The following is an 18,988-nucleotide window of genomic DNA, read 5'->3' on the forward strand; positions in this document are numbered from 1 at the left end:
TAACATTACGTGGAGGTAAGCAGCTAGAGATCCGTAAGAATATTGGTAGGGACAATCCAGCAACACCTTGATATTGGTAGGGAACATATCCCTACCATCCTTACCCAATTCGGCTAGAGCTGCAATGATTAGTCGATCGTCAGAAAATTAACCAGCAAATATCTTTATAATTGATTAAAGACTGCAGTCATTTTTCAAGCAAGAATTGTTGTTTGTCTTTATATATGACAGTTAATTGAATATCTTAACATTTTGGACTATTAGTCAGACAAAACAAGCAACTTACTTGACGAATCACTTTTTTTGTAAAACTGTCAACGAATGACACATTTTCCAGTGCCCTCTCAATCTACAGTCTACATGATTTTGCTTACTAAAAACCTATATTGTAGGCACAACTTGACTGCTCATACTGATGATACTAGTGCTTGTACAGACTTGCTGCCCTCGACACATCCTGTAAATGCTGATCTACTGCCATTGTGCTGAAGAATACCAAACACCACCCACCACCCGAGGCTCAGGGACTCGGTGGCTTGGGGGCACAGGGACCAGATTCGTTCATGTAACAGAGTCGGACACAGTTTGTTGTCCAGCTTGTTAGACTGAAGACAGTAGACTCAGTGCTTTTAAGCCTGTGTATACTTTGCTGCTTGCGGACTTTGGAGATATTCTCTGCTGCAGTTTGGTTGATTTAATAAAATATCAGATGTATTTAGCATTTACAGCCTAATATTTTGGGAGGATTATAAAACATAAATGTATTTATTACCACTTGATATACACACATCTGCTGTCCTGATTTATAGTGGCCTGAGAGATGCAAAACACCTAGTACTAGAAAACTCAAAATACTTTATTCATTTAGAAGTCTGTACTCGAGTGTACTGAGACAACTCAAACACTCAAACTTCCCAGCACTACAGTAGGTCTGACATGGTCTTTCAGAGGCTTAACATGTCATCACAAACAAAGCTTTTAATTTCTTACATATCAGCATGTCTTTTAGCAGCACTAAAACAGCAAGCTGTGTTTGTTGTTTTAAGGTCAGAAGTCTGTAAAACAGGTTTCATCAGCCACAGGGCACCCTCCCTCCACACCTTTAAACTATTTGCATCCTGTTTAGAGTTTACAGAAATGGTTTCACCTGTATATACTGTAGACATTGTATGCTGTTATCCACTTGTTGTTTCCATATACATATATGTATCCATTGTTTCACACACTTGCTTGTACATAATAGTGATATGTTATGTTCTACTACCTTTGTTGAGAGCCACTAGAAACTTGAGTCAAAGTCCTTGTATGTGTACACCTACAGCCAATAAAGCTGATTCTGATCAGTACACAGTGCCGACATGGAGCTGACAGACAGCTGACATTTGTGTTTACAATATGTTTATGCCTACAAGTTTAAAACTATACACCCAACACATAGCTGCTCCTTCTTTACCTTATATTGTAAGTATTCAAGTGATACTGCTTCTGTGTGACACACAATGAGATGAGCACATTTTAAACTTGACATGATATAAATCAAGGTAGGTTGATAGCTGCAGAAGGAAAAGAATAGTGTAAAGGTGGTCTTGCATGTGGACAGCTATGTATATCTGACTCACATGATCACGTTATTAATATAAGCCTCTCTGTGACACCTCTCCCTAAACTGGTGTTGTAGTTTTGGCTTCCAGAAACAACTGACTTGCGTGTGAGTAGACTTAATGAAGTAACCATACTGAAGTAGATTTTTTTCATCAATTACTTTTGTAATCTTGCTCAAGTTATGTTGACTTCTACTTGTCATTAAGCAATAATGCATGCTGAATGACAATGTTGATTAGAATTAATTTTTAATTTGAACTGCAAGCCAAGCAAATGAGTAGTCTTCAATAAACATGAACAGTCATACATCACCATAAACAGTCTATGTTCTGGACTCACATCATTAAAAGTTGAAAAAAAAATGAATATATAGCATATGCAACAGAAAAAGCAGCTGATATCACAGCCTCTAACAGCCATCATACTGGAGGGCAGAAAATATGCATATTCTTGGTCCTGCTAGGATATAAATGCATTATTACTGACTGCTGAGGTACCTGAAGACTTTTCTGTTTGCCGCTGCCTTTCATTAAAAAACATTAAGGGTTAATATTTTACACTGCACTGTTACTATTATTCTCTTGTTTTATCTGTCTTATTCCCTTTTTAGCTTCTTTTTTATTTCCAAATTTAACACTTTTTAATTGTTTGTATATGTCTTTTTACTTGTTTTGCTTTTATATTTTGTTTTAATGCCTTTTATGCTCTATGTAAAGCACTTTGAATTGCCTTGTTGTTGAAATGTGCTATACAAATAAACTTGCCTTGCCTTGCCTTGCCTTGCCTTGCCTTGCCTTGCCGTAGTTTCATGTGAGATAATTCTAACAATTTCCATTATGGCAGAAAACCTATTTTATTAAAGGAGTACCAACTAGTTACATTTCATTGCATTATGTCATTGTTGATCACCATATGTTTGCTTTTGTGGACTATGGCCTAATTGATACATGGGTTCAAGCTGATGCTTAAACACTTGTAACCCAAACTTTTCATTCAAGTTTTTGCTCAACACAGGTCTGTGTAGTACCTACAGTAATTCACACAAAGATACAGGCACCCTACAATAGGCCCACGTTACATGATACAACCAAAATATAGTCGTCTTCTCCCACTATACAGTGCTGCTTGAAAGTTTGTGAACCTCTTAGAATGTGCTCTGTTTCTGTATAAATATGACCTAAAACGTGGTCAGATTTCCACGCAAGTCGTAAAACTAAATAGAGAAATCAATGAAACAAAAGAGACAAAAATCTTGCACATATTTGTTTATTTATTGAGGAAAATGATCCAATGTTACATATTTGCGTGTGGCAAAAGTATGTGAACCTCTAGGATTATCAATTCATTTGAAGGGGAAATCAAGGGGAGGACAATCGAGTGTGAGTGTGGGAGGCCCTGCCATATTTAAAGAAGAGAAATCTGGGTTTTCACTATCAGAGTCTAAGCTTAACAACACAGGTTTGTGGAAATGTGTCGTGGCTCGAAAAAAGGAGATTTCTGAGGATCTAGAAGAAGAGTTGCTGATACTCACCAGGCTGGAAAGCGTTACAAAACCATTTCGAAAGAGTCTGGACTCCACCAGTTGACTGTCAGGCAGATGGTGTACAAATAGAAGACATCCAACACCATTGTTACCCTCCACAGGAGTGGTCGAACAACAAAGATCATACCAAGAGCAGATGCGTAATAGTCCGGGAGGCCACAAGGGACCCCAGGGTAACGTCTAGGAAACTACAGGCCTCTCTTGCAGTGGCTACAGTCAATGTTCATGAGTCCACTGTCAGGAGAACATTGAGCATCAGTGGTGTGCATGGCAGAGTTGCAGGGAAAAAAGCCACTTCTCTCCAAAAAGAACATTGTTGCCAGTTTGCACAAGACCACGTGGATAAGCCAGAAGGCGATCGGTAAAATGTTCTTACAATTTACAGTTTCATATCATTTTGTGGGTGAATTTCGTTCTGTGGGTGGATGAGACCAAAATCAAACTTTTAGGCTTGAATACGAACACTCTTAGAAATAAAGGTGCTGAGTCAACCCATATATGGTTCTTCGGCTTGTCTCCATAGGAGAACCCCTTTTTGGTTCCTGGTAGAACCTTTTATAAAGGTTCCACCTGGAACCCTTTCAGAAGGTTCTACGTAGAACCCAACATAAAGGGTTACACCTAGAACCATCTGTGAAAGGTTCCACCCAGAACCCGCTATGAGAGGTTCCACAGAGAACCCTTCTATGGTGTAATGGTTTCACCTAGAACCCTCACTAGGGGTTCTATCCAGAACCTTTTCACCTTCTAAGGGTTTCATCTAGAACCCACTGAGGGAGTTCCACCAAGAACTCTTTCATATTTCAAGGGTTTCATCTAGAACCCTCTTGTCTTCTGAGGATTCTATGAAGAACCATATTGTATTCTACAGATCAGGCAAAAAATGACTGAATCCCATATATTGTATATTGTGCTCATCCATCATTTTAACAATCTATGTTACAATTACCAATGTTTACAATGTTGACATTGAGAAAACATTCAAACAATTCAAAGGAAAAATGTATTGAAAAATCTGGAATGGAATCAGCAACATGACAAATTGGACACAAGCCAGGCACATCAGGCTGTCCTCAGCAGGTGAATTCATGTAATCTCCAGCAATGGTGACATAGCAGAGAGGGATGAGAAAAAAAGACAGTATCATAAATCCAAGGTACACTTACTACACCAGATGAAGCAGTAAGTCATCTACAAACAACAAAATACTGCATGGTCCAATGAGAACAATCGTGGTATGGGCACATAATAATGGTGACAGTGGAACAGATTGAATAAACCTGTCCTCCAACTCCTATACTAAGAGCCTCCACTGGCACACAATCAGATGAAAGCGAGGGAACCCTACAAAGTTTTCACGTTAATTTATTTAAAATGGTCCACCTTTTACCATAAAAGTCCTTAGCTAGAGTCAAGCTTGCTGGAATAAGATATCAGATTTAGTTTACCTTGATTCTCTGAAGTTTCTGATTTTCTGTCACTTCAAATACACAGGTGATCACACAGTGTGTGAACAGTAATCACTACTGATATGTCACCTTGTTTTGTAGAGAAGGACAGACCATATGGGCTATCCGTAGGGAAACCAGCTCTCAGTTCCCACGCACCAAACCCCAGCCTTTCGCCTTGGAGACCGCGGTTCAATTTCCAGCTCCAACATCCCTTCACACTGTAGTCCTCCATCCCCCCAGGCCTCCCACAATCCATAATAAAGGAACAATAGATAAGGAGGGTCAACTGCCCACTCTCCAAAAAGAAAATAAGGGCCAATTAAATGAGCTCATGAGCTCCTTCCTCCAGAGGTTGTAGTTAAAATGGTCAAAACAAAACTAACATGGTGGCTCAATAGGTAAGAGCATAGCGGTGCTATTTTGAAGATTGAGGGTTCAAGACATGATCTTCCCACCAGAGAGTACATCATGTAGCTACATTATATGTATGCACTGTATTCGTAGCCACTTTATAAAAGCACCAGTTAAGTGTTGTACGTCATGAATTAGAAATCATCGGGGGGAAAAAACAATATCAAAAAACATCTTCAACAACAAATGCCCCTCAATTCAACCCTTGTCTCTGTGGTCTCTCCAGAGCCTACAACACCTATACACAGTGTATATCACATTAGAAGGACTAACCAATTAACATAGTGTCTGTTCAATACAGATACACAATTAACTATTGTATGGCATGAAATGATAGCAAAGAAAGACTATGGCAGAACACAAGTAAAATGAATTTATTAAGGGGATTCCATATACATGTACATTTCAAAATACTATTTGAATCATGAGTAAACATTTGAATATTTGAGGGTGAGGATCTTCTAATACCTATGCTTTCAGCAATCCTTGAAGAAGTCTTTCTTCTAAAAAGGGTTATTTGGATTGAGTCTTACAAAGAACCTTTGAAGAACCCTTTCTTCAAAAAAGGGTTTTTCAAAAGCAAATGGTTCTGGTTAGAACCGCAGCCCTTCAAGAAGAACCCTTTTGGAACCCTTACTTCTAAGAGTGAAGCATTATGTTTGGTGATGAGCAAACACTGCATTCCAGGATAAGAACCTTATCCCATCTGTGAAACATGTTGGTGGCAGTATCATGGTTTGGGCCTGCTTTACTGCCTCTTGAGCAGGATGGCTTGCAATCATTGATGGAGCTATGAGTTCTGAGTTGTACCAGCAAATTCTACAGGAAAATGTCAAGGTATCCATCTGTGAACTAAAGATCAATAGAAAGTGGGCCATGCAGTAAGACAATGAGTCTAAACACACAAGTTGCTCTGCCAAAGAATGGTTAGAGCAGAAGAAAGTTAATGTTTTGGAATGGCCGAGTCAAAATCCTGACCTTTATCCTATAGAAATGCTGTGGAAGGACCTGAAGCAGGCATTTCATGCAAAGAGTACCACCAACATCCCTGAGTTAAGACTGTTCTGTAAGGAGGAATGGGCTAAAATTCCTCCCAACAGTTACCAGAAACGTTTGAAGTTATTGTTGAAAAAGGGGGTCACACCAGTTGCTGAAAGCAAGGGTTCACGTACTTTTGCCTCACACAAATATGTAAGATTGGATAATTTTCCTCAATATATTAATTTATAAGTTTAATTTTTTTGTCTCATTTTTGGGATCCATTTATTTTGTTTTAGGACGTGTAGAAATCTGATCATGTTTTAGGTCATATTTATGCAGAAATAAAGAAAATTTTAAAGGGTTCACAAACTTTCAAGCAGCACTGTATGTTTCTACCACCTCACTTTTTGTATTCACCAAAATCAAAGTTTAAAACTCAACCCAGCATGCAAGACAAGTATTGAAAAAGGTATGGATATTGTTCACTAATGCAGAAAGGAAAAAATGTCTCCCTCAAACTGACTCAAATAGTTATACTGTTCTCTATTTCAGCAGGGTTCAGATAGGTGTAGGGCACTTTAAGCTGTGAGTTTCTGGTTGTAATTGCTTCACTGAGGTTGGACAACTCCTCTTGAAACTCTTTAATCATCTGCTTAGGTGGAGCCTCATCAAAGCGCTCTTCGGGGTACGTACCCAGGGGAACCTGCCAAGATGACAAAAACAAAACTGTAAATCTGACTGACACAGCAATTTGCTTGTGGTGCAAATTTTCAAAGCCCTTTCCAAATGTGGATGGATTATATATTATTAGGGCTGAACGATTTTGAAAAAATATCTGAATGTGATTATTTTGACTGATATTGCAATTGCAATATTAGAGGGAATGATCATTTTTACATTATTTATAAAGATTTTTATTGAAGAACATATTCAATTATTTTATTTAGAAAGTTAAAATAACAAAATAAAATATATAGGCAACGAAACAAAACAAAACAAAAAAACAAAGATAACAGCAAACTTTCAGTAAGCCACACAAATAATAACCTTCCAATTTTCAAAAAGGGCGTAGGATGAAGAAGAGAACTTTTCTAGTCTTACCCCTCCTTTTTTTTTTTGTTTTACTTTATCAATCAAATCAAAGCCATTAAATTGATTATGGTGTTTGTTGGTTTTGCAGGGCTCTGTACCAAACAAAGATGTTTTCAAAAGTCTGTAGAATATGATGTTTAGGCCAGGACATTATTTCATTTAAAATGGCATTTTGACACACATTTCTCCTTTAACAAAGATTGTGCCTCCTGCAATTTGAAAATTGCAGAGGGCTATGTGGCAATTTTGATAAAATTTCAATTAATTGTTCAGCCCTATATATTATTCCTCTATTTGTGTGTGTTTTGAACACCAAACCTACCACATCTGTGTATTTTTCTGTTAGTATCCAAGCCAGTGCTGCAAAGCTTGCTGTCTCTCCAACATTTGGTAGGGTCTCCAATATTGTGTCCATGCTTGACTCTCCCTTGGTGGTTGGAGGGGGTTTACGCATCAGGAGAGAGCCATTGGGCATCCAGGAGGTGTAGTCAAACTAAATCACAAAAGAAGCTTCAATATGTATCAATTTTGTTTTTTTATTTCATTTTGTTTTATTTTTCATGTCTGGGTCGTGGGCCCTTCTCTACTTCTTTGAGCCATGTGTCTAATAAAATGAAAAAATCTGAAATCACACCCCATACATTTGAGGTGTTAAAACAAACTTAATACTTGATCAAACATTAAAAAGTATTCTTTTGTCCCAGCTATTTACTGTTGCCTCACCTGTCCATCATTGACGGCAGAGTGTTGAGCTGTCACAGTGAAAATCACCATGGTGATGAACTTGATCACTCCTTCGACAGTATGGAAGCATTCAGGAAACCCTGTTGGCAACATCACCTTTGTCAGTCAATTCAGTGCCTGCATGGAACATTTCAATATACCATAGGCTAATTGTGTTTACAAATTAAAGTGAAATAAATACCTGAGGCTTTGTTTCCTAAGACACCATGGGTGAATATCTCACTGATCCATTCCTGCAGTTCAGAGTCCTCTTCCACCTCACAGTCTGAAGGATAATAGTACTCCACTATTTCTGTTACAAAGCTGAGAAACATAAAAATAAGTCAGTTTTAAACTGTATTTTAAAATTGTGCTTTAGCCAATTAATTGCAGTTGTATGCAAAGAAAACCTATTGATGATGTTCCACAGCTTCAGGCCGTCATCTCTGTAGTAGAAGTTGGGGATTGACTCCAGTCCTCGTGCAGTGATGTTCTCCGGCAGACAGAGGGAGCTGTAGGTCAACTCAGAGAGAGACCTTCTCTGGATCTCTGTCAGCCCCTCATATCCAAGTGAACTCTAGTAATCAATAACACACAAATACTTAGGGTCAGATAAGTTTCATGAAGTAGAAAATAATAAAAATTGTTTTTAAAGAACGCATTAAACTTATTTTTGCAATGGTGCAATATAATTGGAGTATATATTGTATGTTAAAGATCCATACAATACTTAAAGCCCCTTCAGGTCCAAAAAGAGTTTTGCGTCCATCAGTGTTAATGGGGAGAGTGTACCGGAAGTGTGGGATCAGCAGCTATACAGAGAGAGGGAAGAATATTAAAAGTAAAATTAATTCTCATTTCAGCGAACAAGAGCAAGCATATCCTGAATGCCATGATCTCTGCTGTGTTATTGTACCTTATAAATGGGATGTATCACAGGGAAGTTGCGGAGAGTGGCAATAGTATAGGCCTCTGCCAGATAGTGAGTTTTCATGAGGTGATGGACTGCCTGATGATCCATAAGATCTGCATTTTTAAAAAACATCTTGGCCAGCAGCCAGTCAGTCTCTGGGTCACTGGGCAGAAAGATGGGATTCTGCTCAGAAGGTTGCTGATGCAGCTGGAATATGGTTCAAAAATATTAAAAGTTAAATTGTTATATGTTCAAATTGTGCAAAATTTCTGAAAACGTACTAATCCACTATAAAATGTAATATGGCTGTGTGATTAGACCAGTGATTTTACTTAAATTTATACAGTATACATACTGTCCCTGATTTGCTGCATCAATAAAATACTGTACCTGTATTGCAATCGGCATCAGTTTTTTCTCTGGGTTCAAGTAGAACAAACAGAGACCAGGAGTCACATGCAGACGTTCACCATTATAGTCTCTAGCCGGTATTCCATCCATCTCCTTCTTGTCACAGATAAATATATTGCCATCCTGTATGGAAATAAAAGACAGATGAGTGATACACTGCAATACAGGTACACTCTTTAAACTTACAAATCGTTTCCCAAAGCAAAGATTATCGCCCATTTAAAGCCACTCATATTTCATACCTCCATTTCCTCCTCCAGAGAGCTATCCTCCTCAAGGAATGGCTTCACCATGTCCTCTGTGACTGGAAAGTTTGGAGGGAGCTCTGAGCAACGCTTGATCACATTGGGGTTGACTGAATTCAAAAACTGGGATCCATAAAAGTCATCTTCCTTCCAGTGCTCTGTGACATACTCTGGAAGAAAGGCAATTGGGAAATATCTAAAATGTTTTTATTCATTTTTGAAGAACAACATGATCATTATCAACAAAAAACAAGATTGTTGAAATTTTTTTACTTCGTGGACAAAAATGTTCTTTGCACAATCTTGTTTTCTTAATGTTATAATCATTTTTTAAAAGAACATATTTCAAATCTGTAAAGCTTTTCACGCCTAATCATCGTTATTCTAAAAAATATTACTTTTAGGAAAATAAAAAATTGGCTATTATTAGAAAGGCTTTCTTGGCTTAGCATCAACCCACAATGACAAATGTCAGCTAACAAGAACACTACCAGCTACATACGCATGAGTCAAGAGCTGAAAAAAGGAGAAAAACTAAGATTGAAAATAATTCTGTTCTCACATAATTTAATGTAGTTCCCCATATTTATTAAAAATGCTGATATATCCAAGATATATTACAGAGTACATATTGCTAAGTTAGATGACAAGAAACCAGGAATTGTGACTTTTGCGCAATTTTCTCCCTGGGTGATGAATCCATCTCATTTCTTTAAGATGTAGTACATCCACCAATATTCCCTCTTTCCCCTCTCTCAACCCAACCAGTCAAGGCAGATGGCCGCCCACCTAGAGCCCCGTTCTGCTTGAGGTTTATTCCTGTTAAAGGGAAATTTTAACTTGTTGCTGTCGCCAAGTGCTTGCTCATTTGGTCTCTGTAAATGAAAGATTACAGTCTGGAACTGCTCTATGTGAAAAGTGCCCTGAGATAACTTCTGTTGTGATTTGGCACTATATAATTAAAAATTGACTTAACTTGACTGTAACAGCCTTTCTTAAAGTGCTGCCATACTAAAACACTATATTAGTATTATAAGACTGTGTTATAGCTAATCTTTCTCCACATTATTTCTGTCTCTCATGTGCTCCTCTGGTCTCTGGGGCATAGTAAACAGAAGTAAAGTGTGGATGACAGCATCACTCACTTCTGAGTTAACTTGATAGCTTTACTGAACATGGACTGAAGATAAAAGAAAGAGTTAATACCCAGAAAACCTGTTTCTTGACACATGCCCCCGGGCGTATGCACTAGGATATAATGTTGTTGATGTTGTTGAGTGTGTTGATTTTGGTTTGGTTTTTGGAGGTTTACTGTGAGGGCAGAACTGGTGGAAGAAATATTGTGTCATTGGTCAAATTTGGCCCATACTATGACTGATAACTAATTAGTATGTAATTTGAACTTCACCAAACTTTGCAAACTTTTTTTGCAGACTTTTGTTTGTAGTTCCTGTGAGCTTCATAATAAAAGCTATTTAAGTTCAAATAAGAAATGTTTATGCACTAAAATCCAACATTAATCTGATAACTCTTGATAAAATTGTAAGATTACTTGTCAGTGAAAGAGGAAGAGCTGTTGTTGCAGTCAACTGATGATACAAAAGTGTTTGCAAAATACTTATATGAAGTCAGTTGTTGAAAAACTGGAAAAACTCTACCTGACATTGTTGTCTTTTTGTACCAGAAGATGTCTTTCATGTCGTCAATGCTTTTCCATTGTTCAGTAGATCCAACCAGCCCCTTATACTTGAGTTCAGTATCACTGAAGTAAGACAGGTTGAAAAAAGGGAAAACACAATGCACAGGATTAAACAACATAATAATATTAATGCTTGTATTTTGTTCTAAGACATAGACGTTGTCACAATATTGGAACCCAGTGGTGTCCATCCTAAATATTTATGTAGACCCACGTTATCAAAGCTGTGTGTTCTATTTCAGATTCTTTCGACTTAGAGAAGCGGATTTCAGCTGGGAGCTCAGACGAATCACTTAAACCGGTGAAGTGGGGTATTCCTTCATGGTCGATATGCCATCTAAAAAAAAAATAGACAAAGTTACTTAAAACCACATAGACATTTCTCCAGATAAGCTTCTGAGACCACATTTGCAGCTCTAGGAGAATACGGTGCAGATGAAAACGTACTGGTAAAGGCTCTTTTTAAGTGCCAGCTCTTTTTTGCGGTGCTCAATCAACAGGGGATGTTCCTCCTCTGAAACCTTCATGGCTGAGAAATGAAAAGAACACAGATTTAGCTCTATTTTAAATGACACTTACAACAAGACTGACAAAAACTGAGAAAACTAAGTGATATTATGTTCTTGTTGGAAGCAGACCTCTCCCTCCTCTCAGCTCCACCAGTTCTCCGCTGGACACCCATTTGTAACAGGGGAAAAGAATGACATCTTCCTCCGGAGTAGTCACCACTATTTTGGAGCAGTACCACTGATCTTCTGGAAGACTTAAATAGGGATCTTTCTCCACCTTGACCAGCAGAAGTTTCCCCAGAGAATCACCGGTGTCTATGGTGTAGGTCCCTGTCTGAAAAATAAGGATTCATATAAATATAAACAAAGTAAATGCAATGTGTTGAAAAGGTCGAATTAACTGAGATTGAGATGTGTCCTACAGTGGTGTATTCAGTCAAGTAATGTGTATGGTCAAATCAAACAGCCCACGAAAAAACTGCAAATAAACTCTCAAACATTATATAGTCAGTTAACATGCACGGTTCTCCAAAATTGTTATTTAAATATTACAAAATGTAGATTCTTTAAATCTGGATCTGCATCAAAACACACATAGTGTACATAGTAGAATACCTGAATCCTATCTGTAACTATTTGGGATTTTTACAATAGTGGCTTATTTCAAATTAGTTTCATGACCACTGAATTTAAATTTTATTGTGCACCTGTCATTTCATTTCATTTGCAGTTGCTGTCTGTGTATGAGTTATGCTGGTGTATTTCAGGTGAGCCACACCTAGAAGCATCTGGCAACTGTGCACTGTGGGAAAGTGTGGAATATGAAAAACTAAATGTAAACCTCTGTTGAATTCATCCAAATATCCTGAATACTAAATTTAGAAGAATAATTTAGAAGAGTTTAGAATAATAGTTTTAGAAAAAGAATTTCAATGAAATTTGTTGGAATAGTGTCCACAAAAACAATACAAAACTTTTTTTAGAAAATGCAGGTCATCTCCTCAGGCTAGACTTACTGAAATATTTATCGTGAGCAAACCCAGGATATTTGTTTAGCCCTTTAGTTATGTACAGATATGTGAAGTGCTCTCTGGATTGCCACACAATGGTGCTATTTATTATGTATAGTTGAGTGTAGTTAATTACCAATCCATCAGCCAACCAGTACATATGTATGCACAAACAAAAAACCTTTTAGCTAATTGAGATATATTGAGAGACAATATATAAGCATTGTTTATCTGGGTTCAACTTACTGTCCCGGTTGTAAAGTCAGTGCCGTAGTTGTCCAACTCAGTTCGCTCACTCTGCCCTTCAGTTCCAAATAAAGTGACATATATGTGGTCCCATGTTCCTGCATATTCCATGTCACCTGTTGACACCTCTAGCTTGTACTCAGCCATGGTCGCTGTGATGGAAATCTGAAAATAATTAAAGCTGCAAGCAGCGTTGAACGGGCGTTGCAAACTGTCCAGAAAAAAAAGATAACTTAACCCTTGCAAAGAATTATTTCACAAGAGCTTTTTGGCATTTTTTCAAAACTTCCACAGACAACCAAAGAACTTCTTATTACTAAACTTCTGTCTGATCTTATCCTACATACATTGTTATATGATTATTAGCTGTCATAGCATGAGGAAGAATGAGTTATTACATGTACCTTCAGATGTTTTACCTACCTCCTTGCTTCAGCTGCAGGTCCAGGTTTTCCTTCACTGAAGGCTGTGTTTGTCTTCTTATAGTAACCTCCTTCACCCCAGTTTTGACCTTTGACCACTACACATTAACATAACAGGCGGTGTAACTCTAAACTTTGTTGCGTTTCCAGTTTCTACTGCCTAAAGGGTCAGTAGGATGGGCCGAAGTTGTACTGAAATATCCATTTCATCCCCAAAAACCAAACTCCAGAGGCCTAATTTATTGATATCTCTGCATTTATTAAGGCCTACTGCCCACTTTAAGAGGACATAACAGACTGTATGAGGGCTGTTGTGCTTGAAATTCATTGTACATCACTTAACACCCAAATGTGACACTCATGTGCCCATTATCTATTATCTTTTGCTATCTGTACTTCAGATATGGTTACTGTACGTTTTTACACATTTAACTCCAAAATAATTGAAAGAAAATTAGAATGTCAGGTACTAGAAAGCAAAGAGTACACAGTCCTCTAAATTGGTTATTTTAATACTAAAAATGTTTGACAATTTTAATGAGCATCTAGATCTAGAGGTGCTATAAAACAGTGATATACAATAATGCTAATTGTCTGGTGAAGGCTGTGATTTTTGAATACCTAAATCAAGAGCGTAGGTTTGGTTTTAATTTTGGTAGGGACATTTTTTGTCCACTTTTTACCTGAGAGGCTGCAGCTCATCTGTCTGTGTGTATCTGTGACATCAGAGTCACCTGAGAGGCTGCAGCTCACCTGTTTGTGTGTCTCTGTGCTGCTCAGGCTGCTGCTGACAGGATTTTCAAAATGAAATGATGCCTGACAGTCACAAACAGATCAGTTGGAAAAGCTGTGGCTAATTTAGCCTATAAATAATCTTCATGTCTTAATGACACATATGCAATAATAACTCTGCTCTTGATCCACCCGTGAAAAGGGGAGAGATGGCATTAAATAGTAAATGTTTCTCCCTCTAATTTCAAAGATTAATGTTTGGATTGATGACAGAACATTCTTATTAACTAAACTCAACTGTTACTGACACTTTGGTTCTTCTTTAAAAAGGACCAGATGTCTTAATTTACTTTTGGGAGGAATTTTCACCAACAGTGAAAGTTGTTTATTTAAACAGTATGTCTGAGCAACAATCACAAATTAGCTAACAACATCTAATGCCTGAAATAAAACATAATATCAAATGATCCTAGTTTTGTCCAGTGAACCTGCCAGCTCTTGTCTCAGTTCTCCTCAGTCTCCCCTCTACAGACCTCTCTGATGTCATGATAGGAATGAACATTGCCCCTTGCATCCTGGACCCCATGCCCTCCAGACTTGTCAAGGCCTGCCTTCCCACCTTATCTCACTCATCACCACAATAATTAACTCCTCCCTAACTACTGGCTCCATCCCACCCTCTTTCAAACTTGCCGCTGTCACCCCCATTCTCAAAAAACCTGGACTCAATCCTGACATCCCAAACAACTACAGACCAATCTCCAACCTCCCCTTTCTATCTAAAATACTGGAATGTGCTGTTGCTTCATAACTCAAAGCCCACCTCTCTGCCAATAACCTCTATGAATCATTCCAATCCAGATTCCATTCTCAACACAGCATTGAAACAGCCCAGCATCAACAACTGCAAATCCTCCACTGCTCCCCTCTCCCATGGTGTTCCGCAAGGTTCAGTTCTTGGCCCCCTCCTTTTAATCCTATACATGCTCCCCCTTGGCCACATAATCCGCCACCATGGACTTCAGTTCCAATGCTTTGCGGATGACATCCAGCTCTACATCTCCACCAAAACAATCACCACTGCCACTCACTCAACCCTGACCACCTACAGCATGGAAATAAAGGCCTGGCTCCAAACCAACTTCCTCAAATTGAACTGCGACAAATCCGGAATCATTATCATTGGTCCAAAAGCTCTCACCAAATCTACCCATAACATCTTCATCGTTGAAGGATCCATTGTGCTCACCTCCACCCACATGTGCTGTTTTGATATTATCTTTGACCAAACTCTCTCTTTTGATCAACATGTCAAGCACATCACCAAAACAGCCTTCTTTAACCTCAAAAACATTGCCCGTCTCCGTCTATCCCTTTCCTTCTCAGCCACAGAAACTCTCATCCAGGCATTCATCACTTCCAGACTGGACTATTGCAATGGTATCCTTTATGGTACATCTTCATGTATGGTACAATAAACTCCAATATATATCCAGAATTCTCTAACAGACTCCTCCCTTCTAATATGTTACTCATGGACATTATGTCTTTTTGTTTTGTTGTTTCCTTTGTAAAGCGTCTTTGAGTATCCTGAAAAGCGCAATATAGGTTTGATGTATTATTATTGATATTAAGTCATTTTCAATTCTGTGACATTTGGCACGTTTAAACTATAAATACTAACCGCTTCAGATTCTCCACCTCACTGACTTCACTGCTGCTGCTGCTGCTGGGCTGCTGCTGGTCAACAGTGCCTACAGCTTGAAGTTGAAGTTTGCCAGATCATCAGGTCAAGTATCCCCCATATCCTGCTCTTTCATTCTTTATAATAATAATAATAATACACTTTTTTTGCAGAACACACACAAACCTAGCAACCCTGCAGAGATCTTACCGTTAACATTACGTGGAGTTAAAGCGGTTAGATTGTTTGAGATCAGTAAAAATATTGGTAGGGACAATCCAGCAACACCTTGATATTGGTAGGAACATGTCCCTACTGCTCATACCCAAATCTACACCCATGACATAAATGTATATATAAATGTACCTGATTTCAAATGAGTCATGACCACTGAATTAAAGCCATTTAAATTTAGCTTGTAACTATACTACATACTGTAGTTGAAGTGCTATCAGACTTTGTGGCATCATTTAAAGTTTATATGTGCACCTGTCATTTAAATTTGGTCGCAGTTGCAGTAGTGGAAGTTGACATCAGAGAGGCCACACCTTGGAGAATTTGGCAACAAATTTGAGGACAATAGTGTTTCATATGAAAAAAAAATCAGCTCTTTTGGGCTCAACCAAACATTTTATGTAATAAATTTCATGTTATCTCTTACCCCTTGTTATCTGTTTTAGTGGCTAACACAATTATTCTGAGAAAGCCAGAATATTCGGCTAGAGCTGCAATGATTAGTCGATTGACAGAAAATTAACCAGCAAATATCTTTATAATTGATTAAAGACTGCAGTCATTTTTCAAGCAAAAATTGTTGTTTGTCTTTATATATGACAGTTAATTGAATATCTTAACATTTTGGACTATTAGTCAGACAAAATTTAGCAACTTACAAGCAACTTACTTGGCTAATCACTTTTTTTTGTAAAACTGTCAACAAATAACACAGGACATTTTCTAGTGTCCTCTCAATCTATAATCTACATGATTTTGCTTACTAAAAACCTGTATTGCAGGCTCAACTCGACTGTTCATACTGATACTAGTGCTTGTACAGACTTGCTGCCCTCGACACATCCTGTAAATGCTGATCTACTGCCATTGTGCTGAAGAGTACCAAACACCACCCACCACCCGAGGCTCAGGGACTCGGTGGCTCGGGGGCACAGGGACCAGATTCGTTCATGTACCAGAGTCGGACACAGTTTGTTTGTCCAGCTTGTTAGCCTGGAGACAGTAGACTCAGTGCTTTTAAGCCTGTGTATACTTTGCTGCTTGCGGACTTTGGAGATATTCTCTGCTGCAGTTTGGTTGATACGATAGTTAGACTACTTTAGCGCGTGTTAATAATTGTTTTTCAATGTCTTTATTTTCTCCAGGTAATTTCTTATTTTGTCATGGTAGAAATACAAGTCTGTATTTTTCTTTATTTAAATGCACAATATGTTATTTCTTCCGCTATGGGTATCTCAATCAAAACAATAATAAAAGACGTTTGATGACACTGTGAAGTAGCGTGGGATCATGGTAATTGTGGTCTTCATTGTTAAACAACCAGCTTCTCCAGGTTAGGATTATTCCAGTGTTCATCGTTCAAGATGTTTTTCTCCTCCACTCCAGAACAAACAGACCTGGGGTCTCATTTATAAAACAGTGCATAGGAGCCACAGGCAGAGTGTGTGGCAGCCACCGCAGTGTCTCCAGTGTGCTTTTTGCGCTTGACAACACTGTCGTGTTTACTGTAACGATTTTGCACACATAAACTAGATGGAAACTAAACTCATATCTGGTGTTATATGCACAGTATAACGAAATATTAAAAATCTATTATCACTCTGTCCTGCAAATATTTTTTACGTTACGTTTGTTTAAGTTATTTGATTCCATCTTGGATTTCTATTGTCTATCTAATCGATGATGATAATTTCATCAGGTAGTTAACGTGGTTGAGGTGAAAATGAATCAGTATATTCACGCTTAGCTAATATCGGAGATAGGTAAACCAGACTTTGCAGAATCCTGCCACCTCTCACATCCTGACATCATTCATTTCAGCAGCTGCTGCACTGCTCCACACTCTCTCCTTTGCGCAAAGAATGAGACAGCGCTGATGAAATGTTGAGCGGACTTTAATATCTGAGTTGGTTTATATCTTTTCAAATTGAAAGCTGTTTATGGAATAATTATGGCTCACTACAATTTATGACGATTTCTCATGGACAGCCACAACGCTGATGTATTATCTTGTATGTATATACTCTTTGGTAGACCCCACTGTGGTGGAAAACCACAACACTGAAACATGCAAAGAATATACTCTTTGGTAGAGGGGGTATGACACTATTGACTGCTGACCAAATGAAACAGACCGTTAAATTGATTAAATTATGGATTTCTTTGCGTTTGAAAATTGTCGGAAACATTTGGAATAATGTAAGTACACAACTTAACAAAATATATAACATAGGCCTAGTCATTTTTAGACATTTTATTATGGAATAGTAACATATTATAGCTTTAAAGTAAAAATCATACACATGTTACACATACACATATTTTGGGAGGGTTATGAAGCATAAAGGTACATTATAAGGCCTGAGAGGTCAGCAACACCCAGTACTAGAAAACTCAAAATACTCACAAAATACATTTAAGAGTCTGTACTCGAGTGTACTGAGACAATTCAAACACTCAAACTTCTCAGCACTACAGTAGGTCTGACATGGTCTTTTAGAGGCTTAATATGTCATCACAAAGAAACTGCTTGCTTTTAATTGATTACATATCAGCATGTTTTTTTGGCAGCACTAAAATAGCGAGCAATGTTTGTGAACGATTCTTTAAAGGTCAGAAGTCTGTAGAACAGGTTTTCAGCTAATGACCTTTTGTCAGTGTGGAAAGGCCTACAGGACATCATCAGTTACAGGACACCCTCCCCCAACACCTTTGCACTATTTGCATCCTGTTTAGAGTTTACAGAAATGGCTTCACCTATATATACTGTAGACATTTATGTTGTTGTCCACTTGTTGTTTCTATATACATATACGTATCTATTTTTTCACCCACTTGCTTATACATAAAAGTGGTATGTTTATGTTCTACTACCTTTGTTGAGAGCCACTAGAAACTGGAGTCATTTGTCTTTACAATATGTTTATGCCTACAAGTTTAAAACTATGCACAAAATGTATACACCCAACATACAGCTGCTCCTTCTTTACCTTACATTGTAAGTATTCATGTGATACTTCTACTGTGTGGCACACAATGAGATGGGCACATTTTAAACTTGACATGATATAAATCTAGGT

At 38.0% G+C, this 18,988-nt stretch overlaps 1 protein-coding gene across 1 annotated transcript; it reads right to left on the reverse strand.

Annotated features, from left to right (window-relative positions):
- Positions 1-8,119: 8,119 nt before the first annotated feature.
- Positions 8,120-12,973, reverse strand: LOC122999976 (hydroperoxide isomerase ALOXE3-like). Its single transcript, XM_044377383.1, has 9 exons — positions 12,837-12,973; positions 11,710-11,914; positions 11,519-11,600; positions 11,286-11,408; positions 11,026-11,134; positions 9,370-9,540; positions 9,107-9,250; positions 8,720-8,923; positions 8,120-8,615 (listed from the first exon to the last, which is right to left on the reverse strand). Exons 1-9 carry the CDS (start codon positions 12,945-12,947, stop codon positions 8,412-8,414), a joined length of 1,353 nt encoding a protein of 450 aa, XP_044233318.1. The 5' UTR covers positions 12,948-12,973; the 3' UTR covers positions 8,120-8,411.
- Positions 12,974-18,988: the final 6,015 nt, after the last annotated feature.

Source organism: Thunnus albacares, chromosome 16 (genome assembly GCF_914725855.1).
Source record: "Thunnus albacares chromosome 16, fThuAlb1.1, whole genome shotgun sequence".
In the NCBI taxonomy this organism is placed as follows: domain Eukaryota; kingdom Metazoa; phylum Chordata; class Actinopteri; order Scombriformes; family Scombridae; genus Thunnus; species Thunnus albacares.